This window comes from Leptonychotes weddellii, chromosome 16, assembly GCF_054177405.1.
Source record: "Leptonychotes weddellii isolate Sample4059 chromosome 16, ASM5417740v2, whole genome shotgun sequence".
Lineage (NCBI taxonomy): Eukaryota > Metazoa > Chordata > Mammalia > Carnivora > Phocidae > Leptonychotes > Leptonychotes weddellii.
In genome coordinates, this window is record NC_138384.1 from 39,843,612 (window position 1) to 39,865,857 (window position 22,246).

The following is a 22,246-nucleotide window of genomic DNA, read 5'->3' on the forward strand; positions in this document are numbered from 1 at the left end:
GAACCCCAGAGTCCGGGCTCTTACCCACTATGGTATGCTGCTTCCCAATGCTTTTGTTGTAGCCTTGTTCTCAGTCAAGTTGTATGGCCCTTTGGATAGGCTAGCTCAGGAGTGTGAGCAGTCACTAACACTTTAGTATGAATTAGTTACCGCCCCCCGCGCCCCCCCCCCCACCTTCCTGACACTAACGTATAGCAATCACCACTATGGTTTACAGGAGCACTGTAGTGTAGGAGTTCAGTAGCTGGGCTCTGGAGTCATATGCCTGGGATTGAAGCCCAGTGCCACTTCCCAGGTGTGTGACTTTGGGTAAGTGTTAGCACTAAACTGGGCCTCAGTTTCCTCATTTGTGAAGTCCCCATTTTTCAGATGAGGAAACTGAGCAGCTCAACACACGGCACACCCAGGACTTTAGGACCTGGGTTTTGAGCACATAGTCACCTCCACAGAATGAGGAGCCAAAAACAGGTTCTGTGAGAGGGAAGTCTGAGGTCCCTAGGCCCGAGAGGATGTTCTGGGAGATGCGCCCAGGTGATTGGATGCCGGGAGGGCTCTGTCCATCCTCCACACATTTGTTCTCTGTAGGTCTGGGTGGAGGGAAGGGGACCCTGGAAGCCTGAGGTCTGCATGCGCGGGGACAGCAAAGCCATCTGCAGGGCTGGACAGGCAAGGGGTTTCTGCATTCCTCCTCTCCTTCAGTGGCATCTTCCCTTCCTGCCGGACTGGAGCTCAGACCCCCTGCAATGGGTGCCTGATCCTGGCCGGGCTGCTGGGTGGCACAGGGTAGGGATGGGGGCCAGGGCCCCACGTCAGTCAGTAGAGGGATGATGTGAGGTGTGTTTTGTCCTGGTTGCGGGGGGGGGATGCCCTAGCTCTGCCCCCCCACCCCAATCTCCTGACCATACATAGGCAGGACCGCTGCTACAACTGGACCTGCTGATAAAATACTGAAATCCTGGGGCGCCTGGGTGGCTCAGTCGGTTAAGCGTCTGCCTTCGGCTCAGGTCAGGATCTCAGGGTCTTGGGATCAAGTCCCCCACCCCGACCCCCCTGCATCAGGCTCCCTGCTCAACGGGGAGCCTGCTTCTCCCTCTCCCCCTGCCCGCTGCTCTGTCTACTTGTGCTCTGTCAAGTAAATAAAATCTTTTAAAAATATACTGAAATACTTCCACAGTTTGGGGTAAATAGCTGCCACCCACTTCTGATGCCCTTCAGGCCTCCCTAGCACCCAGCCCAGGGGCCTCCCTGATCCAGCTTTGGGGGATTTGCTGATCCTGATGGGTGGATGGCTCCACCAATATCTGGTATCTTCCCTGCCTTAGCCTCAACGTCAATCCCTCCACTCACAAGGTTCAGACATGGGTACCCATTTCATATAAACTCCTATGCATCCTTCAAAGCCTTGCCTCAATGTCACTTTCTTCAGGAAGCCCTCCTGGTTTGTTCACGATGTGTGGTGGTGATATTGGGCACATTTGGTTTTGCGCATCTCCCGAGGTACAAGGACCACAGGCCACCATTCCCACAGGAGCCCCGAATGACACCCACTGGGGCCCTGCTGGCTTGCACTGGGCCAAGGCTGAGGGGGAAGTGAGGACAAGCTGAGTCCCAGGAGGGGAGGGGGGCAAGGTCAGCAGGGCCTGTTCTCATGCTCTGGCTGAGGAGCGATTCTCCATCTGTCAGGCCAGCTGCGGGTGCCGGGACCTGGGGAGACGCAGCAGAACAGAGGGAGGTGTGTAGGGGGAGCTCGGGGAAATCCACGGTAGTCAGGGAGAGGAAAAACAGGCACACCGTATTGTTACAGAGCCATTACATACAACTTACAAACAAGCCAGGACGGTGTGGAGGGTAGGGGAGAAGGGAGGAGGCACGGAGGCAAGAAGGTCAGGGTGGCGCGGTCCGGGCTGGGTCCTGGAGGGGGCTCAGGCTGCGGTTCCCGGAGGGGCTTGTCGGGTGGAGGCCGGGCTGCTTGTGGAGGCCTCGTAGCTTCCCCAGCAGCTCCTGAACGAAGTCCTGAGGATGGGGCAGGGGTCCTGAGAACATGGGGAGGGGCGGGGCTGCCCCCTGCCCTGCCCAGCCCAGCCCAGCCCCTCTGACCGGGGCCCCTACTGCTCCGCCTCCCCTGCCTCCCCTGCCTCCCCTCCTGGGCAGTGAGAGCACCTGGAGGTAGTTGGGGAGGGGGGTCGAAAGGCAGAGATGGGGAAAGAGAGAGAGGGGGGACAGATAGAGAAAGACAGGGAGAGAGCCAGAGCAAAAGAAACAGAGAGACAGGGAGAGACAGAGCCACAGACAGGGAGGGAGACAGAGACCCAGAAACTGGGATCAGGACAGAGACACAGAGATGCAGAGGGAGAGACAAAAGGACAGAGAAAGAAACGGCCACAGAGAGACATCAAGATATTTCTCAGGCCAAGGGATCACAGGAAGGTCCCCAGGGACAGAGGCCTTAGCTCCAGGGGCAGAGAGACACACAATGACGTTTGTCCCTCAGGCAGCCCAGAGCTGGTTGGAGAAACATATTTTTCCCTTTTAAAGCAGGGAAGGAAGTGGGAGGGGTTGGGCCGCTCGGGGCCTGGAGGGATGGGGGGAGCAGAGGTGGGGAAGGGAATCCCAGGGTGGCAGAAGCAGCTGGAGGGAACCGAGTGGAGGGGTGAGGCTGAGCCCCAGGACTGGCCGCCCAAAGGAGAGGGCAGCAGAGGCACCAGCAGAAGCCGGACACAGATGGGGAGTGTCTCAGTGGGGAGGAGATGACAGGCCCCAGCGGCAGATGGGGAGAGACAAGCGGGGTGAGGAAGACAAAGACACCACTGGAGCCGAGGAAAGGGCTGAGAGACTCAGAGGGCTCTCCAGGGCTCCCTCTGCCGCCCCTGGGCCAGGCAGCGTCTTCCCTCCTCCCCAGGGACCCCCTTCTCCACCAGGATGCAGGGGCCCAGAGCAGGGAGGGAACACTCACCTCTGTGGGGTTCCTGCACGACTTCAGGAGTCCCTAAACCCCCCCGCCCCCCGCAAAAAAAGAAAAGAGTAAATAACCAGCCCCTCAGCCCCTCCAGCCCCTTCTCTTTCCCAACAAAGCCCCAAGGCAACAAGACAAAAGGAAGTCAGGCTCCAGGGTCGACTTCCCATCTGGTCGCCAGGGAAGAACATGGCCTGAGGGTCTTATAGAGCAACTCTGCACCAGGATTAGCTCTAAGTCCAGAGAGGGCTGGAAGGTCACACAGCGTTTCCTAACAGCAAGGACACCGGCCTGCCTGGCTTTCACTCCCAGCTCTGTTCCTTCTGAGCTGTGACCCGGGGCGAGTGATTAAATCATTTTCCTCTTCTGGAAGATGGAAACCATACACCCTTCACAGGATTTGTGAGGATTAAATGCGTTAAGTGGAAAGTAACTGAAACGGTGCCCAGCACATAGTAAGTGCTCAGTAAACATGTGGACTATTGTTGTGATTTTCAGGAAGGTGCAAGGTGGGGGAAGGCAGCTCTCCCTTTCACCTACCTGGATTTTCCGGCTTCTGTCCTCTTCGCTCTCTAATTCCAACAATTCATCAATGTTGACCTCCTCAGGCATGTCTGCCTCCTAAGGCAGGAGGGAGGGGTGGTCAGGGTCGCATGCCCGTCCCTCCCTCGCCTTTGTCCAGGCCTCTGGAGAAGCCCCACCGGCCCCAGGGCCCAGCTGGCGGGTTCTGGAGCAACAATGTGGCAGTCAGGGACAGCACCGCCAAGGCGGGACATCTGGGTGTTGGGGGGAGGGGGGACAGATGGGTTGACAGAGGCCCAGGGCCCTGTACCAGCTCAGATTCCAGGCAGCCCCAGAGCCCCGAGAGCCCTGGGGCTGGCACAGGTCTCTCTCCTCGGCCCCAGTTCCCAAGAGGGGAACAGGCCTGGTCGAGTATTGGAATGTCAGATTCTGTGATTCAGGAGAGGGGCTGCCTCTGCCCTTTCAAGGAAAAGTCTAAGCACTAGGTGTGGGGGAGGGGTGCAGGCCGGCCAGAGCCGGCTGGGGGGGGGGCCCTTGCCTAAGAGGACCGGAAGGGAGGGTAGGGCTCAGGCCAGCCCCCAGGGCCAAGAGTGCAGACCGGGCAGACCAGAGAGATGACCACCAACGGCCCCCAGAGTGGGTGGGTGGGATGAGCCACGGAGCCCAACTCTGAGCGGCCCAGAGGGGGATTCCTCGGATAGCCTGTTGGGGCAAAAAGCCAAACGCAGGCTGGCTCACTAGCCCTGTGGGAGACAGAATCCAGCTGTCAAAGCATGAGATCCCTGAGGCTACAGATTTTTTTCCTCCCCCACCCAAAGCCCTTCTGACTTCACTGTGGGCCTCAGGGCTGGGTGGTCCCGGGTTTGTGTGCGGAGAAGGGGGGTGAGCAAAGGCCTGGATAGTCTGTAAGTGGGTCACACCCCTGTGCGAAGCTCTGCGTGTGAGCCAGAGGCCAAGGCCAAGGGGCCAGGGCCAAGGCCAGGGCCCGCTTGAGAGTGCAGAGGTATGGGGTGTCATGGGCATGGACTTCACGGGGGCGGGGGGTGGCTACGGTCCGATGACTGTGAGACATGTGGCCCTGGTTTAGCTGCGTTTGTCCACCATCGGAGGATGACTTTAGAGGATGCCACCTACCGATGGCCGCTGGGCTACTCTGTCTACCTATAGGAGACTCCCTGTGTGCCTGACAACGGTGGGACCTTGTGTTGCGTGAGGGGCCATGCCTTGTGTCACCTTCGAGCTGTGCATGCTGTCTGTCCGCCGACACAACCACCACGTCCCTGGGATTGTGTTTCGTGTGTGGTGCAGTGTGACTTCAAGCGGAGACTAAAGCGGAAGGTGTGAAATGTGTGTCCGTAGCCTGTGCGTCCCATTGGAGGCTGTGGCTCCCGCCCCCCGTGTACCTACAGCCCGCGGTTTTCTGTCTGCGTGCAGCTGTACTTTCTGCCGTTTTCCGTCTGTGAGCGGCTGTAGCGCCTGTCACTGTGTTTGCATGTGGTTCTTGGCTTTTGCTTTTAGGAGGCAACGGATGGCTGTTACTCGAAACATTCCGGGCCCCAGGGGAGGGGTAGCTCGAGCGCTGTGCGCACTGCTCCTTCGCGGGTCTCTGAGCGGCTGTAACTGGAGTCCTTTTGTGTGGGTGTAGCTGTGCGGGGTGTCTGCGTTCGGCTGTGGCCTGTGCTATTGTGTCTGTGGGTGCTGATCTGTAGGGGACCACAGCCTGTGTTCCTGAGAGTCTGTCAGGGGCGCTAACTTGTCGCTGTGCGCGTCTGTGAATGCTGTTGCTTTCTTTGCTGGGCGTCTCTGGGTCTCCGTATCTAAGTTTGGCTTTGAGACATCCCCCTCCCCCAACCTCTCTCCGGATATGGCCGCTCTGGCTCCCCAACTTTGCCTCCTCGCCCCCCCCAATATGCTCAACCACTATGCACAACCATCTCTGGAGACCCAAGTGTGTTTCTGGATCCACAAGCAGAGAGCCATGGAGGGCAGACAGCAAGCGCCATGCATGTCTGGTCCCGGGGCGAGCGCTCTCTTCTGTGACCGAGGCCAGCACAAGCAACCAGAGACCCCCAGGGGCGTAGGGTGTCCGGGCCCGGGGTCTGTCGCTCCAAGATCCCCACCCCCTTTCGCCCCCGTACCCCTCCCTGCCTCACCCTGCCGCGGTACAGCTCCTCCAAGCGCCCGTCGATCCACTTCTCCACGTCTAGCCGCCGCTGCAGCTCCCGCCGGTCGTACTTGACGGTGACACGCGCGTGTCGTTTCTGCAACCCCCCGGGGCTGCCCCCCGGGCCGCGAGCCCGCGACGGAGACTGCAGCTTGCTCAGCACCCGCTTGCCCAGCCGCTGAGCTGCCATCGCGATCCCGGCCCCGGCCCCCCGCGCCGCGCTGTGCGGCTGCGCCCGGCGCCCAGGGGGCCTCTTACGGGCCGGGGCGGGGCCGGCCGGGGGCGGGGGCTTGGGCTCGCCCCGGGGCCAGCTCCGCCCCAGTCTCCCGGGCCTCAGTTTCCCCGCCGGCAGCTCAGGGACTGGTCGCTGCACCGCGTAAAGCCCGCAGCCGTGCCCAGTCCAGCTATGCGCGCGGTCGGGAAGTCCCAGGCCGGGGCCGGGCGGCTGGGGCTCCCGGGGCCTGGATCCCGGGGGGCGGGGTCCCGGGACAGGCTCTTGGGGACCGGGCCTGCCTGCGCGCCCTGGTGGCTGCAAGGGGCAGTGCAGGAGCCCCCGTGCCGCCTTTCTCTGCAAGGGAAGATGCAGCCAGAGAACTCACAGTACAACATTTATTCGTTCTTTCATTTATTCACTCATCCATGCAGCCTTTCGTTCACTTATTCACTCACTCTATTCAACAAATATGTATTCGTTTGACATCATGACATCTGTTAGCCTCTGTCTCTCATATCAGACTCCTCGAGCAGGATAGCATCCAGACGGTCCTCTCTCCCTCTGGTGATTACCAGGCCTCTCCTCCCCGACTCCCTTCCCCATGGGTTTCTTAGTGACCTAAGCAGGGGGAGACGGGCGCGCGTCACATGCACACACACCAGGCACTGTTCTAGGCACTAGACATAGAGCAGTGAACAAACAAGTCCCGTCCTCAGGGAGTTGACATTTTTGTGTTGGAAACAGTCAATAATAAGCACTATTACACAGCTTATTAGAATATGATAAGTTGTTTAAGAATTTATTCATTTATTTGAAAGAGAGAGACATAGCGAGAAAGGGAACACAAGCAGGGGGAGTGGGGGAGGGAGAAGCAGGCTTCCCGCGGAGCAGGGAGCAGGATGTGGGGCTTAATCCCAGGACCCTGAGATCATGACCTGAGCAGAAGGCAGACGCTTAACAACTGAGCCACCCAGGCGCCCCAGAATATGATATGAAATATGAAACAGGAAGGAGAAATGAAGTGAAGGAGGAGTTGCAATTTTAGCAAGGGTAATCACAGAAGTCCCTTACTTCACCAGTCTTACCACTTCTGATTACAAGCAGCAAGAACGATACTTTAAAACTTAAATTTGGCCATGTTCCATCCCTGTTAAAACTATCCATAAATAGGCAATGGTTTCTTAGATATAACATCAAAAGCGGAAGCAACAAGAGAAAAAATAGGTAAATTGGACTTCATTGAAATTAAAAACTTTTGTGTTTCAGGGGTGCCTGGCTGGCTCAGTCCATGGAGCTTGCATCCCTTGATCTCAGGGTCCTGAGTTCGAGCCCCATGTTGGGCATAGAGCTTACTTAAAAAAAATTTTTTTTGTGTTTCAAAGGCCATCATTAAGAAAGTGAAGAGACAACCCACAGAATGGAGAAAGAATTTCAAATCATATACCTGATAAGGTCCTTGTTGTTGGGTTTTTTTAGATTTTATTTATTGATTTTTAAAATTTTTTAAAGATTTTATTTATTTGAGAGAGAGTGAGAGAGGGAGCACGTGAACAGGGGCAGAGGGAGAGGGAGAAGACTCCCCTGCTAAGCAGGAAGCCCGACGCGGGGTTCGATCCCAGCTAAAGGCAGACCTTTACCGACTGAGCCACCCAGGCGCCCCCAATTGTACATACATTATAAAAGGGTAAATTGTATGGTATGTGGCTTATATCCCAATAAAGCTGTTATATTCAAAACAACAACTGTCCATAGCTCCCCATTGTCCTAGGGGCATTCAAAGCTCTGTCAAGCCTGTGGTATCTCTCTCAGTTGGATGGGGGGGCAAATGTGGGGCTATAATCAGGTAGGGTGGGGGCCGGTGGCACAGGAGGTGAGAGGATTCACCCAAGGCAGAACAAAGGAAATAGTTTAATGAATACACCGCAAGGGAGAGGCAATCAGGACAGCAGAGAAGAGGCCGTCTTCAAGGAGGCAGTGGGTGGGGGCTGTGTTTTATTTTATTTATTTATTTAATTTTATTTATTTGAGAGAGAGAGAGCACAAGGGGGGTACAGAGGGAGAGGGAGAAGCCGACTCCCACTGAGCAGGGGGTGGGGGCCAGTATTTAAAGCGGGAAGGTGTTGTACGTAGGCCATTGGTCAGTTAGGGCCTGTGGCTATTTTGAGGTGGGTCGCCTGCTGGGGCTGTCTGGATTTAGCCAGGGGGTCGCTGTGGGCACTTTTGCCTGGATCAAGTTTCCATTGCTCAAGCCTGTTGTCTCAAAGTATCCTCTACAAAGCACGATCCCTTTTCAACACCTTTGCCCTAATAGTCTTTCTGTCAGGGAAGCTCTTCCTTGAGAGTGATATCAGCAGGGCTCATTCCTTCATCTCCCTCGAATGTCACCTGCGCGGTGGGGTCTTGTCTGAACACCCTACCTCACTCATATTTTCAGTCCTATGTCCCGTACCTGGCTCTATGTTTTATCCATAATATTGCCCTTCAACATTGTATATAATTTACTCATTTATTTATTGTCTGTTTTCGAACTAGTGATGTGCCGAAAGGCAAAAGGAGTACAGGCAAAAAGGGGGTGCACTGTCTGTAGAGAATTTAAAATATAAATAAATAAAACTGACCAAAAGTTGGCCCAGGGTTTATTATACCATGCACTGACAAATTCTTAGCAGTATCAGTGATAAAATAATCCTCCAAAATAGTCCAAAATCTTTTTGTTGGTTTGTTTGTAGACAATTGATGCAATTACTATTGAGTTTATTTATTTTTTAACAATTTATTTATTTATTTGAAAGAGAGAGTGAGAGAAAACAGAAGCAGGGGGAGGGGCAGAGGGAGAGATTGAGATGCAAGCTCCCCGCTGAGGTCGGAGCCCAACATGGGCTCAATCTCGATCGTGACCTGAGCCGAAATCAAGAGTAAACACCCAACCAACTGAGCCACCCAGACTCCCCTGGTTTTTTGGTGGTTTTTTAAGATGTTATTTATTTGAGAGAGAGAGAGAGAGAGAGAGAGAGAGAGAATGAATGGGGGAGGGGCAGAGGGAGCAGACTCGCCGCTGAGCAGGGTGTTTGAAGCCAGAACTGAGATCACACCCTGAGCCAAAGGCAGCCACTTAACGGACTGAGTCACCCAGGCGCTCCCCTTACCCTGTTGAGTTTTAATAATAGGCTTCCAGTTAGTTATTTTTATTACTGTGTCCTTTAGTAAACATTGTATTTGTAATAGTGTTCTATTGCTACAGAATAAATTACCACAAACTTTGTGGCTTAAAACTTACTACCTCATGGTTTCTAGAGATGGTTTAGCTGGGTCCTCTGCTCCAGGGTCTCACTGAGCTATAATCCAGGTGTCAGCCAGAGCTGCCATCTCATCAGAGGCTCAATTGGGGAAAGATCTGCTTCCAACTGCTTGACCTTGCAAAGATGAGGTCTTCATTTTCTTGCTGGTTATCAGTAGGGGCTGCTTGAGCTTCCAGCTCAAGCCCTGGCTTAGAGGAATGGGGTGGGTGGGGCGTTCAGGTGCCTGAGAGAGCTTTGTCCTCACATTGAGATTCTTGTCCTTGAGTCCTTGGATCTCACTGCAAGATTAAAGAAGATGCTGGGCAAAAAATGTATCTTTTTTAAATTTTTGAAAAAGATTTTATTTATTTATTTGACAGAGAGAGAGAGCGAGAGCAGGAACACAAGCAGGGGGAGTGGGAGAGGGCGAAGCCAACTTCCCGCTGAGCAGAGAGCCCGATGCGGGGCTCAATCCCAGGACCCTGGGATCATGACTTGAGCCGAAGGCAGCCGCTTACCGACTGAGCCACCCAGGCGCCCCCCAAAATATTCTTTTTAATTAAAAAAATGGTGAGGGCACCTGGGTGGCTCAGTTGGTATAGCACACGACTCTTGATCTTGAGGTTGTTGAGTTCCTGCCCTACGCTGGATGTAGAGATTACTTAAAAATAATTTTTTTAAATGTACACAGAACTTTAATTGCTGCAGGTAAACACCGTTTTGATAACCCAATTAAGGCTCCTCACATATTATTATGCCAGGAGGGAGGCTGAATAGTGGGAGTGGCCCTGGATCCTGTAAGGCACTGCTGCCTTTCTTGCCTCAGGACTTTTGCATTTGCTGTTCGGATGCTTGGAATGTTTGTCCCTCAGCCCTTCTGATCCTTCAGCGTTCATTATCAAAGCCAGGTTGGTCGGAGGGTTGTGGGTTATTGTTAAGCTGTTTAACATTATCAAAGCCACCTCCGCACTTCCACCACCTCAGTCCCTGATCGTTCAGTCTGTGCTTCCCTGTCACATCCCCCAATCATTCTAATCCTCTGTCCTATGCTTCTGTCATCACTACTCTCGGTTGTTCCTGTCTGGTGAGGAAGGGACTAGTCTGGCTTGGTCATCGCTGGGTTCCCAGAAACGCGCCTAGTAGGCGTTCAGTGAACGTTCAATTTAGGAAGGAATAAATCCCTCACCCTCAAAGGAGGGCAGAAACGAGGCGAGCTTCATCGCCACATTTTCAGGAACCACAGACTTCCAGGAAGAGCATTCTGTACCCTCTTCTCCCACCCCGAGGCCCAGTCCAAGGGTGAAGGTACTAGGACGTCACCGAGCCCCGGCGCAGGGAGGCAGGGGCCCCAGGGCTCAGCAGGTTTGCGCCTCCCCGCAGGCTAGCTCCTACCCTGGGCGGACCAACTCAAGCCCCACCCTTCCCCCCCCCAATCCTGGGGCCAGCCCAGGTGCGCCGAGGGAGGAGGATCGCCGCGCAGGTGCGAGCTCCCTGCGCCTGCGCTCTGCGCGCCCCGCCCCGCCAGGTGCGCCCCGCCCCTCTCCCTGACCGGCCACCTTCGATAGCCGCTCGGAGGCGGCCGCCATTGGCTCTACCGCCCACCGGGTGTTCGGAAGTGTGGTGGGGTTCTGAGCCGGGGGAGAGTCGCTGAGTGTCGCCGGGGGGAAGGCGAGTGAGGGGCGGACAGAAGCATCGTGGGCGTAGGAGGCAGAGTGTCCGCACACCGAAGGTCCGACGAGTAGGGGCCTTTCCGGGCACTTCGGCAGGAGCGCCGGCGAAGCACCTCACAGACCCTCTGGGAGCGCCCGCACCTGAACACGAGGCTCTCCAGCGCGCGTGCGCGGCAAGGGTCTTCCCGCACCTGATCGCGAGACCCTAACGGCCGGCGGCTCGAGGCTTCGCGTGCGCTGCCGGGTGGAGCCCGTCATGGCGCAGCTGTGTGGGCCGAGGCGTTGCGGGGCGCTCCTCGCCCTGCTGGCCTCGCTGCTCCTCCTCCGGGCTGAGGCGGCCGAGGGAGAACGTGGCGTCCACGGTGAGGGCCGGGACGGGTCTCCCGGGAGGAGTGGAAGGCCGAGGGCGGGGCGTTAGGTTCCGGGGGCTAAGTTGGGGTGCGAGGGGCCTTGGGCAGGGTCCGAACGGGGCGAATGGGCGGGAGAGGGAATAGGGGGCGACCTGGTGAAGCTCAGGGGGTGTGGTGGGGCGGGCTCTGGGAGATTGAGCCTGGGGATGAGGCTCGGGAGTCCCTGGGAGTGAGGACGGGCGGCGGAGCCAGGGTTGGGAAAGTTTCCTGCGGGTGAGGGAGGAGACTTAGTTCTATTGACCAAGAAGGAGTGGCATTGGCCCTTCCTGTGGCAGGAAGGGGGTGAGAGGCCCAACAGAAGACCGGCCTCCTCCTGGCAGAGGGAAGTTCTGCTGCCCAGGAGATCCCTGGGAGGCCAGGCCTGAGAGGGTGGGGGTTGGATTAGGTGACGTAATGGCAATTTTAGCCTCTGGGAAGAAGCCCCCACGCCCACCTCTTTAGATTTATTGGACCACAGCCTCCCGAGAAATCTTACCTGGTTCAGTTGCCGTAGAGCGCCTCCAAAAAGAAAGGTGTTTCTCAGTGATATCCAAAGGAAGGAGAAGAAGGACAAAAGTGTTGGAGGGGAGAAACTTTGCCAAGGTGCAAGAGTGGGGACCCCTTGGTGTAAGAAGAGTATTGGCATTGAGAAGCTGGGGTTGGGTTCGTGGAACTGGTCCTTAACAGGTTGGTAGAGAATAAGGCCCAATTTAGATTTCTACATTCTCTGGAAGTTTGGTCTGGGAAGGTCTTTTTGAACAAGTGTTGTCATAACCTCAACTGCTTCAGACAAGCACAGCCAGGCTTTGGAAAAAACCTTCTTTTCAAAGAAGAATTCATTGATTCAAGCAAAACTTACTGAGCCCCAGATGTGTCAGGGATGATGGTGGACCCGGTGATAACAGTTGTGACTCAGACAAGCCAGGTCCCTGCACTTAAAAGAGCTTATATTCTAGTGGGAGAGACAGAGACAGTGAGTAAACATTTAGATAAAGAGCAGTCACTGCAGTATTAGATTACTAAGAAGTAAATGAACAAGGTGAAGTACACAAACAAGGTGATGTAAGATGATGGGGCTGCTTTAGCTCAGGTGGTCGGGGGAGGTCTCTCTGAGGAGGGTAACGTCTTGAGCCTTAACACAAAGACCTAGTAGGTGAGAGTCCAGTTGGAGGTAACGGAGTACAGAGTCCTCGAGGTTGGCGCAAGCCTGGTGGTATTCAAGGAAAAGACAAGAGAACCATCCTAGCTGGAGTAGAAGTGGGGGTAGGGAGAGAATTGGAGGAGGATGTGAGGTGGGAGAAGTAGGCAGGAGCCAGGTGGCTTCCTAGGCCAGCATTTTGGGTGGAAAGAAAGCAGGGTGTGTGTACACCAAGTCATCACCTGTGGTGGCTTCTGAAGGCTGTTAATTTCCCCACGCCAGAGGCAGAGAGGAGAAAATGAGCTAATGGGGATGTCCAGGGTCATTGGGGAGAGAGTCAGCTCTGTAGGTCAAGGAATAAACAATGCAGGTGTTGGGCACCTGGGTGGCTAGGTTGGTTAAGCGTCTCTGGCTCAGGTCCTGATCCCAGCATCCTGCTCAGCGGAGAGTCTGTTTCTCTCACTTACTCTGCCCTTCCCCCCCTGTTTGTGCGCGAGCTCTCTCTCAGATAAATAAATGAAATCTTAAAAAAATAAATAAAACAGGGGCGCCTGGGTGGCTCAGTTGGTTAAGCGTCTGCCTTCGGCTCAGGTCATGATCCCAGGGTCCTGGGATGGAGCCCCGCATTGGGCTCCCTGCTCATCGGAGAGCCTGCTTCTCCCTGTGCCCCTCCTTGCTGCTCTGCCTACTTGTGCGCTCTCTCTCTGTCAAATAAATAAAATCTAAAAAAATAACTCATAAAAAAAATGCAGGTGTTGAACATTCTTGCAGTCTGGACTAGAATTTGACAGCCCTTCTGGACTTTTTTCAATGATGTAATTATGTTAGGATGTACCCTCCAGTTACCTGCCCTGGGACTTTATCAAAACTGAGTTTAGGGGGCGCCTGAGTGGCTCAGTCATTAAGCGTCTGCCTTCGGCTCTGGTCCTGGGATCGAGCCCCGCATCGGGCTCCCTGCTCCGCGGGAAGCCTGCTTCTCCCTCTCCCACTGCTTGTGTTCCCTCTCTCGCTGTGTCTCTCTCTGTCAAATAAATAAATAAAATCTTAAAACAAAACTGAGTTTAGGGTTAACCTCTACTGCTTACTCTGAGCTCCCATGTGTTTAATCCTTTAAAGAACCTGGTGCAGTGGTGAAGTTAGACAGGTCTTGCCTAAGGTCACACAATCGTAATTGACAAAGTCAAGTCTGGCTTCAGAGGCCTTCTCTTTTCCTAATGGGGCCTTTCTGGCTGCTGCAGCTGGCTGGACCTCCTGACCTTTCAAAAGTACTCCTGTCTGGTTGGGTGAACTAATGACCTTGCTTATCTGAAGTTCTGTTTGTTTGAAAGCTTTCAGTAGTTTAATTTGAGGCCGGAAGTAGTTTTGATTTTTTACCCCCTTCTGATTGCTTTGATGAGTATGGTGAGAGGGGGAGGTGTGTAGTGAATGTGTGTGAGGGGGTGATCGTAATAGTTGGTCAAGGAACTTGATCTCTGTGAAGACATAAGGGGGCGGAGGGGTAGAGGAAAGGTGGTAGGGTCAGTGGATTGTTGGAGTTAAGGTTTTGGAGGGAATGAACTAGAAAGACAGGATACAATGGGCAGTGAGTGAGACGCTTGGAGCTGAGGTTCCAAGAAGCTGTGCTTATTGAGACAAGGTCTAGGCATAACCATTGTGGGGCGAGGCTGAGGAGAGGACAAGATCGCTGGAGAAGAGGTCTAGGAACCAAGAGGCCAGGATGGTCTGAGTGTCACCCACCTGGATATGAAAATCAATGAGAATGATGAGAGAGGCAGCATGAGAGACAGTGAGCCAGGAGCTAAAGTCATGAAATGAGGAGTAGTGATCTGGGCTAATGGATGATGCACAAGGTGGGGTACAGTCTACTTTGATGATGAGATTAATAGCTGGAGTTTTGAGAGGACAGAGGGTGAATGGTGTAGAAGCAGCATCAGGAGCAGGGAGACCAACCCTTTTGGGCATGTCCTCAAGGGAGAGCAGGGTCTGGTTAGAGTAAGAAAGTGATGAGAATGTTCCGAGAGGAGATTGAGGAAATGAGAGATTTTGCTTAAGGTAGTTGCTAAGTTCCGAAGTCCTGGAAGTTAGGGGGAAGAGAGATGGGAACAAAATAGGATGTATGGGGATGAGGGGGGTAATTCAGGAGTCTGGGGCTGATGAGGTGATAAGCAAGTGATAGGAGTGCCATGTGGTTTCAAGGCTGACAATGTTGGGCAGGCACTGGGTGTTGGAGGGCAGACAGGAAGGGTTTGGGGTATAGCGGACACTTGGAGTCTGGACAAAGGGTGTCCTGCATCCGGACCCCTGCAGATGGAGGTGGGAAAAAGCTGATGCTGCTCTGGGTGTTTCTGGCATTCAGAGAGAGTGCCAGTCTGCCATGGAAAGCGCACAGAGATCATAAACTGGCTGTTCCCAAGAGGCCTCAAACAGGCGCTATGTGACCTGTAGTTTCTAGAATTGGGAATTTTTTTTATGGAAAAATTTGGCTGGGGCTCAGCCTGAAAAATGTGAAGATCAGTGGCACCAGGTCAGTGTTCCTGCATACACCCACAGTGCTCCTTTTGGAAAGGATATGTACTACTCTCCCTGTCTTTTTTTTTTTTTTTAAGATTTTATTTATTTCACAGAGACAGACACAGTGAGAGAGGGAACACAAGCAGGGGGAGCAGGAGAGGGAGAAGCAGACTCCCTGCTGAGCAGGGAGCCCGACGCGGGGCTTGATCCCAGGACCCTGAGATCATGATCTGAGCCGAAGGCAGACGCTTAACGACTGAGCCATACAGGCGCCCTCCCTCAGTCTTTATGTATTTGGCCCACCCACCATATCTCTAAGCATTTGAGTTGTGACCCCCCCCCCACTCTTAAGAATATGCTCCATTTAGTAAATGGAGGTAGAGAAAACATAACAGCTCCTTATAAATTGTATAGTGTGGGGTGTGTGTATCATTGCTGTTAGGGAGGGAAAAGCCCTTTATCAGGTGGCCACAAATGTGTGTGTTAAAAAAAACTTTTTTTTTTTTTTTAATCTCTTCCCCTGGTGACAAGTCCTGTTATTTGGAGTGGCCCAAAATTTGTAATTTTTCACTCAATTCAAGGGCAGATAATACAGTTGGCCCTTGAATAACACAGGGATTAGGGGCACCTCTGTGCAGTTGAAAATCCACATGTAACTTTTGATTCCCTGAAAACTTAACCTACTGATAGCCTACTGTTGACTGGAAGCCTTACCAATGACATAAACAGTCAATTAACACATATTTTGTGTTACACGTATTAAATACTGTATTCTTACAATAAAGTAAGCTAGAGAAAAAATGTTATTAAGAAAATCATCGAGAGAAACATCAATTGTGTATTCCTTTTCAGAATAAAACTTTTTTTTTTAAAGATTTTATTTATTTATTGGACAGCACAAGTAGGCAGAGGGAGAGGAAGAAGCAGGCTCTCCACTGAGCAGGGAGCTGGACGTGGGGCTCGATCCCAGGACCCCAGGATCGTGACGGGAACCGAAGGCAGCCGCTTAACCGACTGAGCCACCCAGGTGCCCCCAGAATAAAACCTTAAAAATTCCTTTAGGAAGTTCAAATGTAGTTTCTGCTGCCAATAACTTTATGCCTGACCTTGGGCATCAAAGCTTGGCATTAATGGGTACTGGACTCATGGACTTTTGTTGATTGTTCTTGGGACTTTCCACTGGAGAAAAGTGGAGACGCTTACCCAACTGAGCCACCCATGCGCTCCTATTCAACACATATTTATTGGACACCTACCCCGTGCCAGGTACAGTTTTAGGCGCAGGAAACAGAGCATTGAACAAAACCAATGACCTCCGAATGCATGGCAGCTACCTTGTAATGAAGACAGTAGTACAGTAATAAAATGAGCAATGAATGTATTTTTGGTGTGCTAGTACTGAAAACATGGCCTTTGAAGCTCAAATGGTGATAGTCCCTAAAGAACCTTGAGGGCCTCACCTTCAGGTCCACTGAAACATTCCTTTACCCTGGTCAGCATTTGAGAGCTCAGCCATGATAGAGAAAGCAAACTTCTCTTTCACCCAGGTCCCCGCGCACTTCTCATTTTTCCTATCCCCAGGGTTATTTGCAGCTCTCACGCTTGTCTTGAGGTAGTTGGCCAGGTGTCCAAGCCTCTACCATGTGCTGAGGCCAAGTAAGTGATGAGGTAGCCTGAGATTCATGTGAGAGGGGAGAGAACCCTGAAGGGGTCACACTGAAATGATTTCATGGACCCCAGGAAGCCTTGGTGGCCCACTGGTCATATGACTGACGCAGTTTTCACAGTGACCCTAGAAGCGTTAGGGTGTGGATTATGGGTGTCTTTGCAGTCCTGGTCACAAATGTCGTTTCATGTTCCTGACAAGGTCTTTTATTTTTTTTTAAGATTTATTTATTTGACATAGAGAGAGAGAGCAAGAGAGGGAACACAGCAGGGGGAGTGGGAGAGGGAGAAGCAGGCTTCCCGCCAAGCAGGGAGCCCGACGCGGGGCTTGATCCCAGGACCCTGGGATCATGACCTGAGCCGAAGGCAGACGCTTAACGACTGAGCCACCCAGGCGCCCCAAGATCTTTTTTTTTTTTAAAGATTTTATTTGTTTATTTGACAGAGAGAGAGAGAGAGCACAAGTAGGCAGAGAGGCAGGCAGAGGGAGAGGGAGAAGCAGACTCTCCACTGAGCAGGAAACCCGACGTGGGGCTCGATCCCAAGACCCCGGGATCATGACCTGAGCTGAAGGCAGCCGCTTAACCGTCTGAGCCACCCAGGGGCCCCCTGACAAGATCTTTTTGAAAACTGAAAAGGGATGCCATGGATGCTGAGTCCCAGTAACTTTAGAGTTTACTTTGAAATTATTTGATGTACATTTTTCATGATTGGAAATCCATTTTAGAAATGAGGGCAAAAAATTTAGCTGTTGTTTTACGCACTAGTGTTTGAGATGGATCTCACCCAACAGGGTCCTAGGTCCGTGGCTTCTAAAGTCCTTGAGTTCATATGTCACTTGAGTTCATGTCATATTTTATGTGTGTCCCTGGGTCTGTCATTTAGAGTTTAGGACATGCTCTTAAGGGGGTGAAAAATTTTATCATCATAGTTTGTGACCTTTCAAAGGGCCACTCCTTATAAATAGATATACAGTATGTATGTGGTATTGAAATTTAATGGGATGTAATTGAAAAAACATGTCTAAAAAGGTTCCTTAGGGGGATGATAATGAAAAAAAGTTCGAGAAATACTGTTTGAGGGAGAGGGCCGTTAGCTTTCATCAATTTGTGAAAATGGTCCATGATTCAGAAAAGGTTAAGAATCCCTTGAATTAACAGGCAGTCCCATGAAAGACATTGAAACTGTCCTTCCAAGTTATTCTGATGGGCTACTGTGATTCTAGTTATAGATTTAGGTAAGGGTAGAATTTATAGTCTTGTTTGAGTGATGACTATGAGGTGACAGTGGGTAGGAGTGGTGGTTTGCATTGTGCCGATGGTTTCTAAAATGTAAACTTTTATATCTAAATATTTTATATCTAAAATGCCAAGATTTTATATCTAAAACAAGATATTATGAGTCTTATAATTTAAGTTGGATTTGTCATTGTAAATGTTCTTTCCTCATAAATACCTAAGGGTTATTTTAAAGTTTCTGAATTATTTATCCTAATAATGACAACTTCCAGGCACCCAAACCTAGAGGAGATGGGTAGTTAGTAGCTTTCTTTACTGAAAACAGAAGCACTTAAGTATGTAGAACCTACCCAGCTAACCAAAATAGGTGAATTTCTACATCGTTTTGAAATAAAACTGATTGTAAAATAAATGTCAACTCTGGAATTTGGCACAGTGGAATTAAAACAGCCATGAGTACCTCCCTGATATTCAGTACCTCTTCAGTTACACAGAACTTTTAAAGATTGTCGCATTCTTTGGTGAAGAGATACTGAAGGTCCAAATGGGTAACCAGGGCATATTTTTTCTTATTTTCCCCAGGCTCTGAACACTTAATTGCAGGATAATGTGGGGTTGCAGGACTTTGGTCTACGTGATAGTTTGCCATTGTCCTACTCTGGGTGAAGATAAGGAATGGTGTCACTTGAGGCGTGGTAAATGGTCACACAGCAGAAAAACGGAGGAGTGATGGTTAAGTTGGTTTGATCAACTCTGACTTGACGTTGTACTTGTGGTTTTCCATATCCCCTGTGTCCTGTCAGCTACCATATTCAGTTGGACTTTCTAGTGAACTGTGTCATCCTTTTTTTTTACCTTCATTCCCACTGTTCCTATATTAGTCTGGGCTCATAAAAATATATTATCTAGTATTTATTCAAAGCTTTGTGCTAAATGTTTTAAGGGCTTTTTTCTTTTTAAAATTTTTTTCTTATTATTTATTTGAGAGAGAGCATGAGCAGGGGGAGGGGCAGAGGGAGAGAGAAAGGGAGAAACAGACTCAGCTGAGCAGGGAGCCCAATGTGGGACCTGATCCCAGGACTCTGGGATCATGACCTGAGCTGAAGGCAGACGCTTAACCGACTGAGCCACCCAGGTGCCCCTGTTTTAAGGGCTTATAATGGAATACAAAACTCCTTTAATCTTCACAGCACTCTTACGTCACTGGTCTGTGTGTCAAAGAAATCCCTCCCATTTGAGTTGTTTTTAAGCAACACATCTGAGGAGATGCCTGGGTGGCTCAGTCAATTAAGCGTCTGCCTTCGGCTCAGGTCATGATCTCAGGGTCCTGGGATAGAGTCCTGCATGGGGAGCCTGCTTCTCCCTCTACCTGCCGCTCCCCCTGGCTTCTGTGCTCTCTCTCACTCTCTGACAAATAAATAAATAAAATCTTAAAAAAACAAAAACGCATCTGTGCATGCCCCCATAATTTATCTCAGTAGGGACTACGGAGGAAAAACTGATGAATCTCCTTGCTTTATTACTCAACTGAATTCAAGTGCCTTTTCCCAGATAAGCCATTGTCAGGACAGCCTCAAGATTAATAAATAGTGCATTCCAAAGCAGGCAACATAAATCTAGATGTCACAGAAGGGGACTTTTTGCTAACAAACTTGCCAGAAAACACTTAGATCCAGAACACGTATAAATTACACAGAGACCCCCTCACTTAAACTTGGGCTGAGTTCTAATGTCCTAAAGATAGTTGTCTTGCTAACATTCTCAGCTTTTACCGCTAAACTAATTAGAATTTTTTTAAAGATTTTATTTATTTTTTTTGGTAAAGATTTTATTTATTTATTTGACAGAGAGAGACAGCGAGAGAGGGAACACAAGCAGGGGGAGTGGGAGAGGGAGAAGCAGGCTTCTCACGGAGCAGGGAGCCCGATGCGGGGGCTCAATCCCAAGACCCTGGGATCATGACCTGAGCCAAAGGCAGACGCTTAATAACTGAGCCACCCAGATGCCCCTAAACTAATTAGATTTTATTTTTTTTTAAAGATTTTATTTATTTATTTATTTTAAAGATTTATTTATTTATTTGAGAGAGCGAGAATGAGAGAGAGAGAGAGTAGATGAGAGGGGGGAGGGTTAGAGGGAGAAGCAGGCTCCTTGCCGAGCAGGGAGCCCGATGCGGGACTAGATCCAGGGACTCCAGGATCGTGACCTGAGCCGAAGGCAGTCGCTTAACCAACTGAGCCACCCAGGCGCACCACTAATTAGATTTTAAAGAGAAAACTGTTTACTACAGAATATTTCTGACACCAGATGAATGGGCTTTTCCACATCAAGCAATTCTCCAGTTCTCAGTGGACACCCATTTAACTCAGTTCTGACACCAACTCTGTGGAGTTAGCACAGACCCTACAGGTTACCAGCTCAGTCCCACAACCTGCTCCTCCCACACCTTCAGTTGAAAGTCCCAGGTTGTCTCCTGTACTTTCAACCTACCTGCTATAAATCAAAGGTTCCCACAACCCTCTCGGATTTAATAATTTGCTAGAATGGCTCACAGAACTCAGATACATTTACCAGTGTATTATAAAGGATATAGATGAACAGCCAGATGAAGACATGGAGGGAAGTCTGGGAGGGTCCCCAGCACAGAAGCTTCTGTCCTTGTGGTGTTTGGGGTGAGCCAGCCTCCTGGTACATGATGTGTTCACCGACCCATCTCTTCTAACCCCTTTGGTTAAGGTTTTTCAGGAAGCTTCAGCATGTAGGCATGATTGATTATTAACTCAAACTCCCATCCCCCACCTCTTCCTGGAGGATGGGGGTGGGGCGAAAGTTACAACCCGTCAGTCTTTCCCTTGTTTTTCTGGCAACCAGCCCCCATCCTGAAGCTCTCTAGGCCCCCCCCCCCTCCCCCCGCCAGCCACCAGTCATCTCATTATCACTCCAGAGATTCCCAGGCTCTTAGCTCTTGTGTCGGAACCCGGGTCAAAAACCAATTATGAGAAGAAAGGTGCTCCTAGCACTTAAGAAACCACAGAGGAGGTGGGGGCGGTGACCAAATATCTATCCCTTCCTATGTCAGAGATAGATGGAATCCATAATCAGAGTTTTGCCTTATCTTCCTGAGCCTCCCAAGCTTCCTGTTTACATAGATTTTAGAATCTATGTAAATCTGCATTTTGTTTTTTTTTTTTTAAAGATTTTTTATTTATTTATTTGACAGAGAGACACAGCGAGAGAGGGAACACAAGCAGGGGGAGTGGGAGAGGGAGAAGCAGGCTCCCCGCAGAGCGGGGAGCCCGATGCGGGACTCGATCCCAGGACCCTGGGATCATGACCCGAGCCGAAGGCAGTCGCTTAACCAACTGAGCCACCCAGGCGCCCTATTTTGTTTTTTTTTTAAAGCAGCCAGGCCTAAATCCGTGAGTATGTGGCTTGTTGAATTAAAGAATATGGGGTTTATATATTTTCCAGCTTTATTGTTAGGTTAGTATGCGTTTGTTGCATGTGCTATTGTTCCCATGTTACGAGTGAGGAGATAGGCACAGGAAGGTTAGAACTGCCTCTAGGTAAGACAGCCGGCTCGTAAGAGGCAGCCAGGGACTCCTGCACACAATCTTTTACCAGAACGAGGATCTGTCCTACATGCTTTTGCCAAATGCTTCTTCTGTATGTGTCACACCCCTACACCAGAGCCTTTGGTCATTTCCTTTGTACCTTACATTGGCTTACAAGCTCTTTGAATTTCAGATGATTGAAATATTTTACATTGTGTGATTTGTTTTGTTTTGTTTTTCTGCCCAAGTGAGTCTTGTTCTACTTGTAAATCTCTGGAGGGCAAAAGACCACATCCCCAGTCAGTGCCTTCCATATAGGATGGCTACTCAGCCTAGTTTACCTTGGAGGGTTCCAATTTATGCCACCATATGTCACAGAGCGACTATTAAGAACACCCCCTTTCATTCTGAAAAATGTCTTGATCCAGAGGGTATACTGTATGGTGACCCTATTTACATATAATAGCTATTCAAACACTTGTTGCTTAGTACTGCTCAAGATACTAAGGAATTTAGGGGCGCCTGGGTGGCTCAATCGTTGAGCGTCTGCCTTCGGCTCAGGTCATGGTCCCAGGGTCCTGGGATCGAGCCCCACATCGGGCTCCCTGCTCAGCGGGAAGCCTGCTTCTTCCTCTCCCACTTGCTTGTGTTCCCTCTCTCGCTGTGTCTCTCTCTGTCAAATAAATAAAATCTAAAAAAAAAAAAAATACTAACGAATTTAGCACATTCAATTTTATTTATCCTATAGTTTTAAGTTTGTTTTTTTTTTTCAGTATAAGTCAAAGGGTTTTATTTTTTATTTTTATTTTTTTTATTCTTATGTTAATCCCCATACATTACATCATTAGTTTTAGATGAAGTGTTCCATGATTCATTGTTTGTGCATAACACCCAGTGCTCCATGCAGAATGTGCCCTCCTCAATACCCACCACCAGGCTAACCCATCCTC

At 50.8% G+C, this 22,246-nt stretch overlaps 2 protein-coding genes across 3 annotated transcripts in view; one reads left to right on the forward strand and one right to left on the reverse strand.

Annotated features, from left to right (window-relative positions):
* Positions 1-1,773: 1,773 nt before the first annotated feature.
* On the reverse strand, positions 1,774-6,075 carry PPP1R14A (protein phosphatase 1 regulatory inhibitor subunit 14A). Its single transcript, XM_006750427.3, has 4 exons — positions 5,629-6,075; positions 3,494-3,574; positions 2,954-2,986; positions 1,774-2,013 (listed from the first exon to the last, which is right to left on the reverse strand). The coding sequence occupies exons 1-4, from the start codon at positions 5,827-5,829 to the stop codon at positions 1,885-1,887; spliced, it is 444 nt and encodes a 147-aa protein (XP_006750490.1). The 5' UTR covers positions 5,830-6,075; the 3' UTR covers positions 1,774-1,884.
* Positions 6,076-10,652: 4,577 nt separating this feature from the next.
* The window catches only part of SPINT2 (serine peptidase inhibitor, Kunitz type 2), a 37,464-nt gene continuing 25,870 nt past the window's right edge, over positions 10,653-22,246 (forward strand). Inside the window, exon 1 of one of the 2 annotated variants that reach the window (XM_031021702.2) lies at positions 10,653-11,163. In XM_031021702.2, coding sequence (XP_030877562.1) covers positions 11,058-11,163 — 106 coding nt within the window. In that variant the 5' untranslated portion in view covers positions 10,653-11,057. The remainder of the gene's footprint in view (positions 11,164-22,246) is intronic. The other variant, XM_006750428.3, reaches the window with a different exon arrangement.

What these genes read in the sequence shown, in the direction of transcription:
- PPP1R14A (XM_006750427.3), bottom strand. Translation starts at nt 5,829, where the DNA reads ATGGCAGCTCAGCGGCTGGGCAAGCGGGTGCTGAGCAAGCTGCAGTCT. An exon ending in ACAGAAGCCGGAAAATCCAG is followed by an intron (nt 2,987 to 3,493) that starts GTAGGTGAAAGG and finishes GGGGGGGTTTAG; the next exon opens with GGACTCCTGAAGTCGTGCAG. An exon ending in CGTGCAGGAACCCCACAGAG is followed by an intron (nt 2,014 to 2,953) that starts GTGAGTGTTCCC and finishes CCCCATCCTCAG; the next exon opens with GACTTCGTTCAGGAGCTGCT.